General features: G+C 44.3%; 1 protein-coding gene across 2 annotated transcripts; it reads left to right on the top strand.

The window, feature by feature from the left end:
• Nucleotides 1–15,824: 15,824 nt before the first annotated feature.
• LOC147902332 (SPX domain-containing protein 2-like) lies at nt 15,825–18,164 on the top strand. 2 transcript variants are annotated; one of them, XM_087373410.1, is made up of 3 exons: nt 15,825–16,774; nt 17,072–17,240; nt 17,365–18,164. In XM_087373410.1, the coding sequence occupies exons 1-3, from the start codon at nt 16,262–16,264 to the stop codon at nt 17,907–17,909; spliced, it is 1,227 nt and encodes a 408-aa protein (XP_087229536.1). In that variant the 5' UTR covers nt 15,825–16,261; the 3' UTR covers nt 17,910–18,164. The 2 variants fall into 2 exon arrangements, with proteins under 2 accessions (XP_087229536.1, XP_087229537.1); XM_087373411.1 differs by having other exon boundaries at nt 15,829–16,774; nt 17,075–17,240.
• The last annotated feature ends 1,590 nt before the right edge of the window (nt 18,165–19,754 follow it).

Genomic DNA, 19,754 nt, shown 5'->3' with positions numbered 1-19,754 from the left:
CATGACTTTTAGCATTTCTGTGATACACGTGGGATTAAGAGGGAGCTCACATCCCCTCGTACTCCAGAGCAAAATCCAGTTGCAGAAAAGATGAACCGTACCATTCAAGAAAGGTTGTAATGCATGCTTTCTAATGCAAGTCTTTCTGGTGGTTTTTGGGCTGAGGCAATGAAGACTGCAGTGCATGTGATCAATAGATCACCTAGTAAGAGTTTGGATGGTGGTATTCCTGAAGAGGCATGGAGTGGCAAGAAGCCCTCTTACTCTCATTTGCGTATATTTGGATGTGAGGCATATGCACATGTGCCAAAAGAGCTTCGAAAGAAGCTAGATCCTAAGTCTAGGAAATGCATCTTTCTGGGTTATGGTGAAAGTGGAGAGATGGGCTATCATCTCTGGGATCTAGAAGCAAAGAAGATCATATGCAGCCATGATGTAGTCTTCAATGAGAAAAAGATGCATAAGGCACCCATGAGGGCGGTGGAAATGAGGAGAATCACTTTCCAGGATGTGAATCCACCTGCATATGTTGATAGACAGCAAGCTGTCCATGCACCATGTGCAAGAAATGGTATCACCAAGTACTCCCACAGGTATACAATCAAGGGTAGATGATGGATCATCTATTGGTGGAAATGATGAGCCAAATGTGGCTGATATGCAAATGGGACAGCAAGCTGAAATGCCCTTGAGAAGATCATCTAGAGTGTCTAGACTGCCTGATAGGTTTGTTCCAGGGGTAGACTATGTGATGCTTATTGATTGCGGGGAGCCTTCTTGCTACAGAGAGGCTATGATGCATCAGGATTAACGCAAGTGGGAGTATGCTATGCAATCAGAGATGAGCTCACTTATGAAGAATAAGACTTGGGACTTGGTTTCTTTGCCACATGGAAAGAAAGCATTGCCATGTAAACGGGTCTACAAAATGAAGGTCACAGGTGATGATGTGCCTAGGTACAAGGCCCGTTTGGTTGCTAAAGGGTTCAAGCAAGAGAAGGGTGTGGACTTTGATGAGATTTTCTCTCCGGTTGTGAAGATGACCACACTTAGATGCATGCTTGGACTAGTGGCAGTAGAGGATATGGAGCTTATGCAAATGGATGTCAAGACAACTTTCTTGCATGGGGATCTGCATGAGGAAATTTATATGGTTCAGCCGGAAGGCTTTGAAGAAAAGGGCAAAGAGCATTTAGTTTGCAAGCTGAAGAAGAGTCTCTATGGTCTTAAGCAAGCACCTAGAGAATGGTATCAGAAGTTTGATGCTTTCATTCGGTCCCAGGGTTTTAAAAGGAGTGAAATTGATCACTGCCTCTACACTAAAAGGGCTAAGGATAATAGCCTGATAATCTTGGCACTATATGTGCATGATATGCTATTGGCTAGCAAGAATACTTATGAGCTAGATGCATTAAAGGCCAAGTTGCATAAGGCCTTTGATATGAAGGATTTGGGACTTGCAGGTCATATTCTTGGTATGCGCATCACGCGTGATCAGAGTAGGAAACTCCTTTGGCTTTCACAAAAAGAGTATGTTACAAACGTATTGCAGCGTTTCAATATGGAGGGGGGGAAGGCAGTGAGTACTCCATTGCCTCCATATGTGAAACTGAGTCATACAGATAGTCCCAGATCAAATGAGGAAAGGGCCATGATGGCCAAGGTTCCTTATGCATCAGCAGTTGGGAGTCTTATGTATGCTATGATAGCTACTAGACCAGACATTGCATTTGCAGTGGGAGTTGTTAGCCGGTATATGGCTAATCTAGGAAAGAGGCATTGGGAGGTAGTTAAGTGCATCATGAGGTACGTGAAGGGTACCAAGGAGATGTGCATTTGCTTTGGTAAAGGAGACATGCGTGTACTTGGGTACATAGATTCAGACTATGCAGGGCATGTGGATAGTAGGAGATCCACTTCTGGTTATGTGTTCACCTTTGCAGGTGGTGCAGTGTCATGGATGTCTCGTGCACAGAAGTGCGTGGCTTTGTCTACCACAGAGGCTGAGTTGCAGCCACAGAGGGTTGTAAGGAGGCTATATGGCTTGATCGGCTAGTGGGAGATTTGGGGATTCATACAGGTGTACCGACATTGCATAGTGATTCCATGAGTGCTATTCAGCTAGCATTTTGATGCCACATGCCGAGCAGGTGGAGATCAATCCAATGAAACCAAGGTGGCCTGGTTTCCCATGGCCTTAACCGATGAAGCGTCAGAATGGTACCTAGACCTCCTAGTGGAAGAGAGAGCCACGTGGGACCTGCTTCAAACAGAATTCAAGAGGTGCTTTCAAATGAAGAGACTACAAGATGATCCCGCCCTCCAACTCAGCAAGATCGAACAAGGCCGTCGAGAAGATCTACGCACGTACATGGGCAAGATGAAAAGATTAATTGCCAAATGTGTCCCACGCCCCGATGCAAAGTACCTAAGGGCCTAGTTCAGTGTAGGACTAAGGAAGAAAATCTGCAAGGACATGAAAAAGATTAGCAGTTATGAAACGTTTAATGCTGCTCATGTGGCAACCATTGACATCGAGGGTGGCATGACCGACTTTGACACCAACAGTGATGATGGAAGATCCAATGCACCAGATAAGCACTCTAAAAAGGGCAAATCCAAGTCCACTTCTGAAATGTCAAATGAAGATCGCCTAGAGGCCATGAGAAGCTAAAAGACGAAATGATGTAGGCCATGGAACAAAAGCTTCACTTGTCTCAACTACCACCTCAGACTTATCCGTGACGAGAAAATGTCCGGTGCCCACAGTGCAAGGCCAATCATATAGCAAATGAGTGCCCGGTCCTAAGAGCCAAGATCACTGCACAAGCAGATCCACCACCAAGGTTGTGGTGCCATATCTACTTCATCAGTGGCCATGATGAAAACAATTGCATCTTCAACATGTGCAACAACCACCTCAACCTCAATAATACCAATCGGCACCCATGCCAGTGTATAGGTAGCCAACACTTGCACAAGCACCCCCAGCTCCAAGGCTAAATCTTGCTTTTGTTTGGACACAAGTCCCACAATTACTCAAGAACTCGAATCCACGACCATATCCAAGAGCGCCAAATCCATCTCCTCAGGTAGTTCCAATACAACAATTGCAAGCAGAGGAAGTAGACTCACCATTCGAGTATGAAGCAGAGTTCCAAGTTTACTATGTAGAAGGTGCAGAGGGTCTAATACCAGTCTATGCAAATCAAGTTTGACCCAATACATATCAAGTACTAATCAAGTGCTACGGTTGTGAAGAAAATCACCAGATCGCAAAGTGCCTCATCGTGGTAGCCCCGCTACTTTCCAATCACTCTGTAGAGATTGTGTCATAGGACATGCCTGTATGGATTGTCGAATGAAAAATAAGATCCCACAACAAACAGAGGTTAAGCCTAACATCCCAATCGACATCAGTGGGGTGGATCATCAAAGTTTGGGGCCGACAAGCATAATATCACAACCTGTGAAAGTAATTACATGACAACAGAAAGAGGCCACCAAGGACCCTAACATTCTAATCCAACCAAGACGAGTGCCTCTAGCTCCGCCAAGCAATGCGCAGCCAAGCTCATCCAAATCAACTCTCGAGCCTCAAATAAAAGAAGCTCCATACCCAAATGTAGAGGTGGAGAAGGCTCATTTTCAAGCACTTCAACAATGGGTACAAAAGGAACAAGCTCAATTTGAGGCTGAGAAACAAGCTCAATTTGAGGATGAGAAACAAGCTCAAGATCCAATCCATGACTTGGCCCCACAAATTATTGATACTGTACTCAAGCCTCTGTTCCAACAACAGACTCTACAACATAATGTACCGCCATGTCAACTTGAAGGAGCCGTGCTCTCTAGCATCCTAAGTTGCTCTGTGTTAATTCCCATAGGAATCCTCCTACGGAATTGTCCCAATCTCTCTGAGAGTTTCAAAGGTTGGATTGAACTCACGAATCCCCCTCCACCTATGAAAGACATCGGAGATATCCCTATGCGGATGGGTGAGAGAGATGAAATACACAACATTAATGTGCCTTTGATCCACAAGGCATATAATGAAGTCCAAGCCATAGTGGATGGTGGAGCATGTGTAAATGTCCTATCAAAGGAGCTCTACGATGAATGGGGTCTCCCACCAATGCAAAAGGATAATTTCAACATATGCCTTGCCAATGATTCACGGGCTAAACCCTTGGGAATAGTGAATGGCGTGTCAACAAAGGTCACAGGAGTCCACTTTTCCCTTCAATTCACAATCTTGGATCTCCCCAAAAATTCCTATCAAATCTTACTAGGATGTCCTTGGTTATGAGAAGCATCATTCCTCCATGACTTGGGAACTGATAGACTGACAATCCAAACTCATGACACCATAGTCAGAGTGAATGTGGGGACAGGAGCTATAAAACCAATTGTGCCTAGAGTGTTGGATGACACATCTTCAATGACGATCTCAAGCAAATCAACTCCCCTACAACATCATGCCATAGCGAACGATACACAAAGCAATGTCAATAATTGGATACAAACGTTGGCAACCATTGACAACTGCCATTCATTAGACCCCATCTTCTCACAAATAGATGCTAAGGTGCTACATGTAGATCCTCCACTCACACATGAAGAACCAATCGATCTAGAGGTGTCATCCTTTATGGCTGACCTCGAGTGGGATAATGAACTTGAAGAAGGTACCCATACCAATGATGACTCAGATTTTCCTTGGGACCATGAAAGTGAGGCTGAGAATGCTAAAATTGAAGATCAAGTCTTTGACAATGACTTAGCCATTCTACATGCCGTAATGGAAGTCAAGCTTTCAAAAACTAAACCTCCAAAGTTGAATAATAGTAGAAGATCCCACAAGAAAGCTGGAGGGAATCGCAGAAAAGCCAAGGCTGAACACTTCAATGAATTTGAACGAGCCCAAACAAGGATCATTGAATTGTATCTTGCAAATCCAACTCCCTCTAAATTTGAACCACTGCCTCTTGAATGGTCCCCTGAGGGACTAGAAGGAGTATGCATAGCAAATGAACCCTTACTTGGGAACACCTTACTAGTGGAAACGTTACCCCACAATTCCCAACGTTAGAATTTTTGGAAGTATAAACCACATGTGTGGATGAAGCTCGATTAAGAGACTTCAAAAAAAGAAAGTAAAAAAGAGCCTAACAAATTTGTTAATGAAACTATGCCACCCAGTACACATGCCACATGTTTGGCTAGTTCAACACCATTAGAGGTGGATGTTCGAGAAGTGTCGGAGTACTTCAAAAATTACACAAGTGGCACTGTCCCCATAGTAATGCCAAGACCACTAAGAGAATTTGAAGTTCAAGAAACTGATAGCATTGGAGAAACTCCAATCTAAAGGGGCTACATACTGAGAATACCCTAGTCTTCCTGCAGAAGCCATGGGAAAGAGCCAACATTTGGCACCGCTACCGGGAAGACTAGCGTCTCAAGTAATGAGTAAAATATGCAGGTATGTGTAAAAAACAAACTACTACAAACTTTCATGAACATAACACTCAAGGGCAAGGAGAGTTAAATTTTTTCCAACTCTAGCCAAACATATCAACCCGATCTCAAAAGGCTAGATGAGACAAGATTATGTGTAGCCTACTGCCTTCGAGTGGAGAAGGCAAGGCACAAAAAATGGTTTGACTGCAACCTCAAGAACAAGAACCTCGAGGAGGGTGATCTTGCATTCCTCTATAGCATCCGCAACACCAAACATAAGCTCAAATATAGGGGCATGGGTCCCTACCGCATGGTGGAGATCACTCCGCAAGGGACATGCCGAATAGCTACCCTAGATGGAGTATGGATGGAGTAGAAATGGACGGCTACCTCAATAAGAGTAAATTGAAAAGATACTATGGCCGCCTCACCTTGGAGACCCTCCAGGCCATACATAGGGAGAAGGAGATTAAGGCCGAGGTGGCTTGGATGAAACATCAGGCCATCAAAGAAGCCAAGGCACATAACGTGAAGATCAAAGCAAATGGCCTTGCTTAAGGCAAACAGTTGAACATCTAGGACTAATTGATGAACTAACTATAGAACCAACTAGGTTGAATGTTAATTGTAGGGTCTGAGCTTATGTATCTAGGAAACTCATGGATCCGGGGGCGAGCCACAACTTCACCTCCCACGAAGTATGGGAGAAGCTACAAGAACCTCTAAGCCTCACTGTGGTGCGCTATCAAACGGTCAACTCTTAAGCACATTAGGGTATGTGGACTTGAGACTAATGGTTGTTCGCCAGGGAATAGAGATCCGCTTTTATGTTCTCCCCATAGAAGCAATGCTGACGAGCAAATGATATTGGGAATGACCTCGTGCTACGCTGTCAACTACCAAATCTACTGGAGGACTATAATAGCATCTCTCACGAATGGTGGAAGGACTGCAGTAATTCCTCTTTGTGAACTTCGTCCCACCCCCCCCCCCCCACAGTACCACCACTTGCTAGAGGCAAGGAAGTTCTAAATGAAGGCGATTCTAAGGCCCCAGCTACCTCTAGCACTCTTGATACTGACCCTCATAAGAAAGTCTGATCCTGGATAGTACAAAGTCCTAAACGCAATGATAGCTGAATAGCATCGCAAGTTACTCCGCCACGCTTACTGCCCACCCAGAAATGCCATGAACATCAAGTACAAGAAGCTATTCTCTATGATCAATGCCACTTCAACGATAATCTGCGACCCGAAAAGATCAAAGTAGGGTATGGGTCTCCTCCTTGGCCAACTTTGACATCAGCAACCCCATCTAAGAAAAGAACATGATGCCACCAATCGCCTCGACTTCCAGGCCGAGATCTGCCACTCCAAGCACAACGGCCCCACAAGCGCTCGGTTGCCACAAAGCTCTTGGAAGCATAGGGCTATTACAAAGGCAAGCATGCCACTTGGGTCCAAAAGTTTCCTACGGCACCAAACACATGATCCCAACTCACAGGGGTGAATAAGGTAGCAACATAAGAACCTGTGTCAACCTTGGATGCAATACCACAACCAGCGAGGAAGCAACACAAGAACCGACCCCTAGAAATGGGGGAGTCACACAAGAGCCTTCCTCCAAGCCCATGGGCAAGCCATCGGAGGACGTCCTAATCATGATAGCACCCGCGGTGCTACCCAGACACAAACCACCTGCTATAGTGAGGGACACGGTACCACAAGAACTTGTTTCCACACCGGTTGCAGCCACACAAGAACCTGCATACCCTATGATAGGAGGATCATCACCACACTAACACACCTCTAACAACCAAGATGAGGCACAAACTCGACACGTGCTCTATTTGGCTAATGACATGCTATGTGGCGACATTCATCTCCATTGCATCCCACATAAGCATCAAGTCCAGGTCTAGGTGAGTCGGTACGGTAGGCAGATCACCACCATGCACCGATAGGTCACAAGTCCTTGGTATGCCAATGCACCCACCCGCCTTCACAATCAGCAACAATAGGTGATTACGGCCAATACATCTCTGGTGAATCATCTTCATGATTTGCATTCTTGCACACTGAGCTCACAAGTCCACACCACACCTAGTCTATTCACCTCACGTTTCCCTCCATGCAACCTCCTCGACATCCGCAATCACCTCCTTCATTTTTCCCTTTTTTCTTCTTTACTTTTCTCATCCCCTCCCCCCCCCCCCTCCTATTCTTCCCTTCCCACACCCCCTTTCCTTTTCCTTTTTCCTTTTTCTTCTTTCTTTCCTTTTCTTTTATCCTCTCTCAAATTCTGACAACTGCTATCCCCACAACTGTTGCCTTTCTACTATCCCCATGGCCATTGCCTTCATGCTATCCCCATGGCTATTGTCTTTCTACTATCCCCACAGCCATTGCCTTTCTGCTATCCCATCAGCTATTGCCCTTTTGTTAGCCCATTAGTCATTGCCTTTCTTCCACCCCCACGGCTCATAGCCCTAGCTTCTATCCCACCACCTGCCTTAACGTGAACCCGCCAATCGTAGTCATAGTTCCCATCCCATCGCCCATCGCCATAACTCCTATCCCCACACCATGTCGTCCTATGCCATCCCCCTAGCCATAGGGATACCAAAAACTATATAAGGACCCCCTATCCCCTCGAGGTGTCATCATAGCAAAAACAGTGAAACTCTCCGAAATTTCTGCCAGACTCTTCCTAGCTCCCTACCCTCTTCTAGCTTGCATTTCAACCCTCAGTTAATGTCCTCCTCCTCCTCCTCTTCCATCGATTCTTCTATACCTCAATTGCCCTCCTTCTCTCCCATGGATCCAAAAAATGAATTCTTCGAGTTCAAAACAGAGCTCGATCTCCACCCTCCAATTCCGCAAGCCACCAACCCCTCCGAATCGCAGAGTACGCCTTCAGGGACCATCCATATGCCCTCCAACATCCTAGCAGAGGACCTACAGGCAAAGGAAGAGAACTTGACACAGCAAGCCACTCAAGATGTGCCTACAACACAACTGGCACTACTCCCTCCATGTCATCAAGGAAGCACACCCCTGTCCCCATGCAAGGGGAATACAAAATTGCGGTCTCAGACGCACCTGCCGCTTGTAGAGGCTTGGCTCTAGTTGCTCAACGAATGTGCCACTCCTGCTATGCCTATGAGGAACAAGACTAGACCCTCCACTACCAAATGTAGCAGCATATCAAGTGATCAAAGAGATGGAGGTTCAGGTGTCTCTCGCATTGACAGGTCTTGGATCCATGACAGACCACCTCCCCTGTTGCCTAGACATGAGGCTACTCAGAGAATTCCTATAGGCCTACAACTTCAACGCTAATGTCCACATCCTGTGCAATGTGACAGGCACTCCCCACTTCTACCACCTCAACGTGGATGTGGTGCGAGTTGCCTTTGGCCTCCTAGTCATCACCGACAAATATGCTCTGAAGAAAAATATGCCCGAGGCCCTCAACAAAATATGCAAATATGATCTTAAAAAGGGACAGGGGTGCATCCATTTTTTGGAGATCATCAAGCCAGAGTTGGAAAAGTCGCCATGTGCTGTCTAGTGGTTGACCCAAGTCAAACATACAGATCACCACCAATCGATCGTGGCAGCCCAACATCTTGGCAAGACTGGCAGCCCTCCAAGTCGCCAACTGGGCGAACTACTCTTGTAACCAGATGCAGGAGGACCTCAAGACACATAGTGAAGTCCTCGACAACCCTATGTTGTACATGCTACTAGTCCTCTATCATATGCTACAGCACCAACTGCCAATTGGCTACGGGTTGTCCGACAAAGCCACCACAGGGCCAATACCATGAAGAGGAGATAGCGGCGGCGATCAAGGCCAGCTACCTCGCTCAGATCGATCCACACTCCAAGGTGAAGGCCATACCCGAGGATCCCATCCACATCCACAATCTCCCTACGGACAACACGGTCCACATTGACCTCCACCTAAGAGCCCAAGATGCTCATGCCACTCCTCTGCTCCCCAAGTCTCGGCCTCAGCTACCGCCCACCCTCAAGAGACCACCTCCTTCATCATCCCCATGGGCAGGCCTCACCAAAGCCCTTCAGTTTTGCAGTGCACCCCAGTATTAGACAATGAGTGGGTATAGCAATATCTCAACCGAGCAGCTCTCCCACACCAATCAGATGGAGCTACAACTCTTTGATGCGATGGTCCATCTCCCACAAGTGACATGAACCATTCTATAAAGACGACAAGAACATGCCTCCCTGCTCGGGCCACTACTCTCCTCTAGGCACAACTCTCCAAGCACAACAGCCACACGTTCGTGGTCGCCACCCAAGCAACAAGGCAAACCACCCTCAATAGAGCAGAAGAGTATCGCAACAAGGCCAAAGATCTAGAGCTCTCCATCACAAAGCTCAAAGACGAGCTCTCTGATAGTGAATCCCTAGTCCAAACCCTCATGGACCAGGTAGGCAAGGCAGAATCCTACCTCAGCATCGCAGATGAACAAAGGGCGCAAGCCGAGGAGCAACAAGCCAGAATCCAAGAGGGATACGACTGGCAAATTTAGACCCTCCAAGATCTCTTGGCACAGGAGCGAGCACTAACCATTACTATGCAGGCAGACAATGAGCACCTGCGTACTTTTGGCCGCCTAGAGGAATCCGTGCTGGAATGTACCTGAAGTGGCACGAATGTCCCATCCCCTAATGTCGTGAACTGTGCATCCATCATCAACAAACCTAACAACTAGAGTAGTCTTAGTAGTGTTGAAACTAACAGGAGGTCCTTAATTCTAGGTACCCATACCATGTTCGAGAGTGTTTCCTACCATCAGTTGCTGTGAAAAACACCTTTCCAACTCCTTTCACTAGATATGAGGATTTTTTTGCACATGAGAGTATAGCTCCACGAGATGCATTCCCAAGAGATGTAAACAACAAAATGTTCATATGAATTTGACATGGCATTCAATACCATGGGCACGAATGAAGCATATGCAACAAACTCATCCGTACTGTCTAATTGCTCCTTAAGCTCTTTCATCTTACTCAACAACCCATCCACACTATATCCCTCTCTCATCTGAAGATTCTCCAACTATCCTCTAAAAAAGGCAATATGCAACTCATTATGCACTTGATAAAATTGGCAAGAGTTTCCCATGTCTCCCTGGTTGTGGTTGTCTCATAGACAATGCTATCTAAGAATGTGTATTAGCATCATGTCCATCCCATCTCTCATGTCTGGAATAGGTGGTAAAACAAGTGCAACTGCATGTGTAGTGACTTGAATCCTCTTATAGCATCAATAGAACTTGTAGCAACAAGAGATCCTAACCTAGACGTAGTAGTTCCACCTCTAGTGGTAGTAGTAGTAGCAGTGATACTACAAGGAGAAGATGGCCTAAGCTCACTACATCCCCCACTCCTTTAGCAATAAGCACAAGGTGCATCATGTATAAACACAAGGGGTAGTTAGTCTTACCAAGAAAGTCTTCAGACGCATGCGTGCCTCAAGGAGGAGGGCTTGTTGTTATGATGGAAGCAAGGGATTATGTCAAGACAAGAGAAAGGACTCACACTCTCTCACAACTTATAGAGCATGAGTGGCTGATACCATATTGGAGAATTGGGGGAGAGAGATTAAAGTACGAAAGAGGTGATTAATTGTATACTTTAGATTGAACATGATGGTGAAAATATACATCTTTACCAATTAGGTTTAGAGTTGGAATTCGGGATTCTTATGTCTATGGTGCAGTTTACACGGTCCTTAACACAACCTAGTAGGAAGATGTGGGTGTACTTTCTTTGTGAAAAGGCTCAAGCTTTTGGTAAATTTAAAGAATGGCTATAGATTGTTGAAAATGAAACAGGGAGAAAAGTGAAGAAAATTAGATTGGATGGTGGTGGTGAGTTTGTTTCTACAGAGTTTGGAGACTTTTGCAAGAGCAAAGGGATCAAGTGACGAACAACGACACCACATAGGCCTCAGTAAAATTCGGTTGTTGAACACCGAATGCGGACCACGGTGGAGATGGGGAGGTGTATGTTGAAAGGTGCTGGACTGCCAAACCACTTTTGGGCTGAGGTTGTCAATACTACAGTTTACATCCTTAATCGCAGCTATACAAAGGCACTCAAAGGTAAAACACCACATGAGGCTTATAGCGGTAAGAAGCCATCTGTCTCCCACTTCAGAACGTTTGGGTGTGAATGCTATGCGCATGTACCAGACAAAGAGAGAAACAAGCTACAACCAAAAAGCACCAAATGTATCTTCTTAGGCTATTGTGATGAGAAGAAAGCCTATAAGTTGTATGACCAAGAGGCAAGAAGATCATAGCGAGCCGCGATGTGGTGTTTAGGGAGTAGCCACATGCAGTGGAGGCAGAGAAGAGCTTTTCCACTTTATCATCAAGTGAAGAGGTAATTCACTATGGACCTGTCCCAAGAGCTATAAAGGAGGAGGAAATATCAGATGATGAAGGCATAAGTCCCCAACCTATTGTTACACCACCGGAAAAGCCATTGCCGCGATGGATAAGGCAGCTCTACGACCATGATAACCAGATGCCTATGTCTGTTGAGCAGCATGCAGATGGACCAAGGCGGTCTCAGAGAATCGAGGAGCAAAGGAGGGCTTCTACTCACATAGTCAATATGGCCTTGATGGCTGAGATTATTGCAGAAGTAAAGGAGCCTGTAAGTTTAGAGGAAGCACTTGCAAACCAAGATTGGAAAAATGCTATACGATAGCATCATGAAGAATGAAACTTGGGAGCCGGTAGATCAACCACCTAACAGAAAGGTTATTGGCACCAAGTGGGTTTGGAAGGTAAAGTACAAGGCCGATGGGACTTTGGAAAAGTACAAAGCTAGATTGGTTGCACAAGGATTTTCATAGGTTGAAGGGTTTGATTTTTAGGAAGCTTTCACTCCACCGATTGCCAAAATGACCACTATTTGCACAGTACTATCAGTGGCTGCTCATAAAAAGTGGCCAGTTTATCAAATGGATGTTAAATCAGCATTCTTGAATGGTGACCTCAAGGAGGAGGTGTATGTGGCTCAGCCACCTAGGTTTGAGGCCCTTATTCCGAGAACAAGGTATGTAAGCTGTACGGGCTGAAATAGGCCCCAAGAGCATGGTACCAACGGATAGACAAATTCTTTCATAAATTAAACTTCAAAAGATGTGCCTCAGATGCTAACTTGTGTGTGTACAGGAAAGGTGGAAAAACTGCTATTATTGTTCTATATGTGGATGATCTCCCCACTACAGGTGACTATGAAGACATGATCCAACAAACTAGAAAGGCATTGAGCATGGAGTTTGAGATGATAGACTTAGGCTTGATGCACTACTATTTGGGGATTGAAGTCTGACAAGAGCCAAGCAAGATCTTCATCTCTATATGTGTGTCCTCCGATCTATATAGGTTAACTCCCCAAGCTAGAGGATACATAGTGTTAAGGAGTCACTTTGGAAGTCTGATATATCTGCTTGTATATGCATGTTTTGACCAGTAATCTCCCCCATGGACCTCTTAAAGATGCCTTCAAATTGTCCTTATAATACTAGGAAAGGTGAAATATTCCCTCTCCTTGGTGTTGTCTTAGCATAAACAGATGTTGAGAGAGAAGTAGCATCCTACTATGTAAAGGTTTATGGTCCTAGGCCTCCTAAGTCGAATTCACATATAGTAGGCATACTCATCTGTACTAGTGACTATAATATGTGCTTGAATCTAGGATCAAAAGAGGGCCACCACTTCTCCTTGCACCCATCAATCTATGTGAGTCTCTAACTAGTATATGTAGGTTTGACATCTATTACTGTGTACTATGGATAATCCTCTCTTTGGGATCTAGTGTGTCTCAATAAATACTATGATATCTTTCCGTGGAAAGTCTTGACAAAGTTGCAGGGCAAAGACACAAATTCATTATTCCATTCCTAAGATCAACCAACAAAGTACAAGTACATAGCTGGCCATGTGCGCCCATGTATAATGGATAATCCTCTCTTTGGAATCTAGTGATAGTATGACATGTTTTCGTGAAAAGTCTCAACAAAGTTGCATGGCAAAGACCACAAAGTCCCATTCCCATTCCAAATTGCAATTAACAAAGTATTGGTACTCCCATAGTTGCTTACCCCTATTTGGGAGGAGGGAGACTCCTTTCCTAGATAATTCCCCCTTTTCCTTAGCTTTGATGTCCTTTTTGATATTCTCGTGTAATGTTCTATTTGCATGTGTGAGAGTCTTTCATAATGAAAGTTGGAGTACCAATGGGGATGAGTTCATCACTCTCTTGCATATCATCTTGAGGTTCAGAAGCTTATTTATGCTCCTAAAGTGTTTCTTGGACAATTCTCCTATTAATGACTTGCAATCAAGATTGAGTTGTGGCCTTGGATTTCTCATGTAACTCTCTCCATTTTCTTGGATTCCTCCAGGGCCTCCTCATGATTGGTTCTAAGCTCCTCTAGCATAATTTTCTTAGCTTTTAGTATTTCCAGTGCCTTGGCATCTACTAACACTATTGAGCTATCTTCCCCCCTTAATTCATAGATTTCAAGTTGAAGGGCTTTGAGGGTTGAGGAATGGTCCTCTACTATCTTTTTTAGGTCCTTGAAAGGAATATCTTACGAAGAATTATTGATGCAGATTTTGGACCTTGCTGACATTTCTATTTAGCACCAAGATCATGATTGAAGAGACTACATCCACCTAGCAATACCATCCTCATCTACATACATTGACGCAGATTAAAAAAGGGAGACCTGCTAATTTGACAAAGTGATTTGTTGTCAAGTTTGCAATCAATGCATTTCAAGGTGAAGCTCAATGTGACACAGTTAACACGGACCCTTAAGATGCACTCTTAGACAAGCCCGCTTAATATGGCTATTCTACTATGTACAGGGTAAGACAAAGCGTATATATGCTTGTCAAGGATGACCATGCCTATTCTCTATAGCTAGGGCAATACCCCTGCGTGGTTTGACATAATAACTTGACATCATAGAGTTAGAAAAGAATTGAAACAAGAGAAACTTAGATAAGAGATTCATCGAATAGTTAGATTAGCAGTAAAGCTTTATGCACCCACACCGATGCTTATAATAGAAGCTTCATAAATCGAGTGTTGCATTGTGATTCATGCATGCCTTTAATCGTGGAGTCCTAATAATCTATATTGGATGTGGAAGAGATCAATTGCCATTGATATCCATAGTTGATGGAAGTTCAAACATTATATGTATCATGAGAAGTTTAACAAGAATGTAACTAGTACATGTTTCAAACGGGATTACCCTTTTTCGCGATATATTTGAGTTTTACCCTCTCATGCCCATGCTCTCTACCTTCCCACTAAGGCTTCTTTTGGTAAGAATGGCTCATATTGATATTCCACGTCATGGCACAAAGAATTTGCTCATTTCTTTTTTACTCCTTTTTGCTAAGGTTCCCTAATTTGTTTTGTACATTGGTTACTTGAAGAAAGGCAAAAAAATACGTTGTCTATTTTTGACATGTTGTATGATCTCTCATCTTTGTGTCTTTTACCTGGTTATGTGACCTATTGTCTGACCTTGATAGTAGAGCTATAAGACCACAAGTTAGCTTTGGAAATAGGGATTGATGCTCGATTTATACAACAATGGCTAGTCATATATAGACAACATAAATGACATGAGTTCGACCCTCGACACGAATACAGTGCAAAATTTGGATGAAAGACAAACATTTAGAGCATCAATCTTAACGCTGCTTTAGAATGGGGCTTACAACAAGAGTGTAGTCGTGGCACGTGGCACTGCCTATTGAGTGAGTGTTGCCGTATGATTGAGTGGCTGGGAGATTTTTGATGTTGGGAGCTGTGGCATGGGTTGGCATGGAGCCCATGCTTAGATTTGCATTGCGATGTGAGATGTGATAGAGGCAAGGAGGGACACACACCAAGGGGAGATGTGGTCCATGTTGGGCACACGAGGCACGAAAGGTGAGGCGGGATGAAATCATGCAAGAAGTGCAAATTGAGTGTGATAAATGGTTACGGCCCATCAAGGCAAGGGGAGGAATATGCTGGGGATGTAGTGGGGGATCCGGGAATGTTGAAAAGAATATACTAGGAGACGAGGTGGGGTGAGGTGATGTGATGAATTGATGGGGTGAAGAAGAAGGGGGGGGGAATATGCTAAAAAAAATCAACGAGAAAGTTGGCAGTTGCAGCACACAGGCAAGGGTGGTGGAGCTCACAATGGAGTGAGAGAAAATTTTGGAGTTCCCTATCAATGGAGTGTGAGAAATTTAGCAATATACGGTAAGGGTATATGTAGCAGACAGTAAAAACAGTGAAGCAAAACCATAAGAGGGTGTAGCTCACAGAGATTGATTGACTGGCTCTCTGTTTCTGACGTTGGGATCCGGTGATTGTTCTCTGGCATATGCTCTGTGTGTGTCCGTCAGAGAGACAATGTAATGATATTCGATCTCTCCCATATGCTTTCTTCTTCTTCTTAGCTTCTACATATTCCCCTTTGTATTTAGTCCCCTCTTCCTCCCCTCCCCTCCCCTGTCTCGCCCCAGTCCCCTCCCCCCTCGGAACCTCCGCCTCTTGCTCCTCTCTCACTTGGGTCCTCCTTTCTCCATCGCTTGCCTCTCCCCTCACCTTTGCCTCCTTCATTTAGCCTCCTTTTCACCCCCTTTCCTTTGCCCTTTGTCGTTTGCTTAGACCCCCCCAGCCCAGGTCGGAATTCTGTCTCCACTTCTTTGCACAGCTGCAACTCCATCATGAAGTTTGGAAAACGCCTTCAGAGCCAGCTTGAGGAGACTCTGCCCGAGTGGAGAGACAAGTACCTCTCGTATAAGCAGCTTAAGAAGCGCCTCAAGCTCATCTCCGCTCCCGAATGTTTCACCGCCGCTGCATTCTCCAGTCCTCTTCGTGAGGGATCTGAGTTGTCCGCGAAGTCTGTAGAAGATGCCCCTGGTGAAGCCTTCAGGCGAGATCAGGCAGATCAAGCGGAAAGTCCCATGAATGCCCCCGGTCAAGCTAACGCGGCAGCCACAGAGAGTCAAGATTCTTCCGTGAACGGAGCGGGAACTGTCACGGAAGATACAGCACGAAAAAGCAGTTCCGGTAGCGCCGGGATCGACACGCAGTGTCTTCAATCTGCACTGGGAGCGAGTGACATGAAGAATCTGACTGCAGAGGAGATAGACTTCATTAGTTTACTTAACGCAGAACTTGAGAAGTTTAACACGTTCTTCATCGAAAAGGAGGAGGATTATGTGATCCGCTTGCAGGTACTGCTGGTCCCGGTTCTTACTTTTCCCCAATCATGCTGTATATTTTCAAGACCCGTGAATTTGCTAGCTATTACTTTTGACAGTTTCATAGTTATGGATGAACTCATTTCCTTGTGGGCTTGCGTAATATACGGTATATTGACTACGACTCACCCAATTCCATTCTGGAAAAACAAATTTTGGTTTTGTCTGACAAGTTTGGGCAGGTTTCTGACTAGAAAGTTCTTTAGATTTTTTGTAATTGCTTAAATGTTGGTTGTGCGAAAGTCTGAGTGAATGGATATGGATCACAAGCAGGAATTGAAGGAAAGGATTGAGAGCGTGAAGGACAAGAGTGGTTCGAAAGGCTCTTCACCTACAAACAGTGGTTTGAACGAGGAGATGATAAACATTAGGAAGGACATCGTGAATTTTCATGGTGAAATGGTTCTTCTAGAAAACTATAGCTCCCTTAATTACACAGGTACAGACAACAAGCGCATACCAACTCAGAATCAAGCTACAGATTCCTGCTTTTTTGTTGTTGTTAAACTAAATGTTGATCAACCTGAAGGTATTCTTCCTTGACATTTAGCTGATGATGTTAGGTTTGGTGAAGATATTGAAGAAACATGACAAACGAACTGGTGCCCTCTTACGGATGCCCTTTATTCAGAACGTTCTGCACCAGCCTTTTTTCACCACGGAACTGCTATCCAAGCTTGTTCGTGAATGCGAGGTGAATTTGCAGTCTCTTTTCCCGTCTTCTCCAGGCACATGTGAGGTTTCAGCCAACCTGTCCAATCAAGCTTCTCCAGTTGATGTCACAGCGGAGGTTCGACCTGATGCAGCAGAGTCTAAACAAGACATTGCTGCCACTCAGCAAACATTGACTTTGCCCGCTGTGAAAGATGGTGCTGGTGAAGGACAGTTGTTCTTTCAAGGAGAAGACGTGGAAAATATATACAGAAGTACGGTGGCTGCTCTGAAAACCATTAAGGATCTTCGACGGGGAAGCTCTACATACAATGTCTTTTCTTTGCCACCTTTTAGTAGAAGCGAGAATGACTCAGACGTTGATGACAGGAAGAGCACATCACCTCCTTGTGCTACAATCTCAATATGTCCTAAGAATGAGGAGAAGAGAACATGAGCTTCTAGCCTTTCATATCTGAAGAGCTTTGCCTCGGGAAATGCATACGTAGACGCAAGAATAAAGAGGTAGTCTGGCAATATATTTGATGCTCTGAGCACGTTAACGTAGCCCCTGGGAGTTTGGACATGACCTCTGCAATCATGTAACAGCTGTTGGCTCTTAGAAACGTCTACATTAAACGCTTTATGTAACAGCTACTTGACTGAGTTATAGCAACACGTTCCTATAAGTTATAATAACTCTCTTTGAAAACCACGGGCTATATGCAGTCACTGTGGGCCAGAAATCTGACTTGCATTTTCAAATTCCAAAATACAATCGGAGAATGCCATGGTTTCAGCTGATAGATCAGATGTTTAATTATGACTATGTCTGGTGACCCATCTATTCTGTGTTTTTTTTCTCATCCTCTCCATTGTTATTAGTAATTGATCATTAACGGTTTTTACTAAAGTTATAGCATTGTTAAAGCTCCTAGCATAGCTTGTGACTGCATTCCTGTATAGCTCCTTTATGTAAGTTAGCAGGGGTATAGATTCAGGCTTTGAGTCCGGAGGGTGGGGGCCCTTACTAAACCTGATCAGTAATAGTCTAATTTTACTGTTGAGGACAGGTTGCAGTCACACGCATGATATCAGAGGTCAGTTGGGGACCGCCCCCCTGTATGCTTGAATTGAAAACGATTAACCAATTGATTAAATTTTTGAAGTGGAGGCTAAGCCTCCAAGGGAATGGGCATGTCTGATTGTACAACTATACTCAGAGGAGATGGGAAGTAACAATTCACTCAAGAAAGCAGCAGTTATAATACAAGGCAGCAACAAACATACAACAAAGGCTGTGTTATTAAATATTTTTAAGTAGAGGCTAAACCTGCAAAGGAATGGGCATGTCTGATTGTACTACAGCTGTACTCAGAGAAGACGATATATCACTTGACGCAGAGGAAGAAGCAGTTATCATACAAGGCAGCAACTAACATACAACAAAGGCTGTGTTCCTAATTTGTGGTTACTAATTAACCATGTGCATCATTCCTTGCACCAGTATCAGTTTGGAATTGGCAGAAGTTAGGACAGCATATATCTCTCAAAATCCTTTCAACTTTGCTGCCTCGTTAATTAATCATGCTTGTTGCAACATTTCAGCACCAGCAGTTTGCACATTTTGCCAGCTGGCTACGAGCATCAAGTTAGCCCTCTCTAAAACTTGTGATGAGTACATACATTAAAAGGAGAGGGTGGAAACACCAAGACATGATATAATTGACAACCTGGAGGTGTGCACTAGACCGATCAAAATTTCTTGCCATCTACAGGGGTAAACCAAATTTCTGAAATGCTACTAGCAACAGAGCCATGCGACCGAATAAATCGAGAACTATTAAGGAGTGCTGCTGGCCAAAAATAACTGCCAACATAAGTTAGTATGGAGTGCTTAAGTAAGTTGCGAGCATTAACAACAAGAGCGGAAACTTAAACAAATAAACAAAGCAAGTAATATATTTGCCATAAATTTGCTACAAGTAGCAAGTTCTTTTCCTAGATAAAGATGCCTACAGCTCTAAAATTCATCTCTGCCATCAAAAATGCTCCTTCATTTGATAAGTAATGCAAGAGGACGAATTGCAATTACATCGAGAGCAATTGTGCACATAGATCGTAATTAGACTGGAAGGCAGTAAAATTGTAACCTGCTTTGAAGATTTGGCAATCAAATTAATAAGGAGGAGGTTAATACAAACCTATTAGCACGCTTTGTATAAGGCACATCAATTGTATAGTATCGAGGTGCATCAATTGCGTTTCATGAAGAATTTGCATATCAGCTCGGCTCGTTGAC

The sequence above is a fragment of the Dipteris shenzhenensis genome, chromosome 4, assembly GCF_047967505.1.
Source record: "Dipteris shenzhenensis isolate YYH24624 ecotype China chromosome 4, Dip_SZ_1.0, whole genome shotgun sequence".
Lineage (NCBI taxonomy): Eukaryota > Viridiplantae > Streptophyta > Polypodiopsida > Gleicheniales > Dipteridaceae > Dipteris > Dipteris shenzhenensis.
The sequence above is the reverse complement of the archived record's forward strand: the minus strand, read 5'-3'. Positions and strand labels throughout refer to the sequence as shown.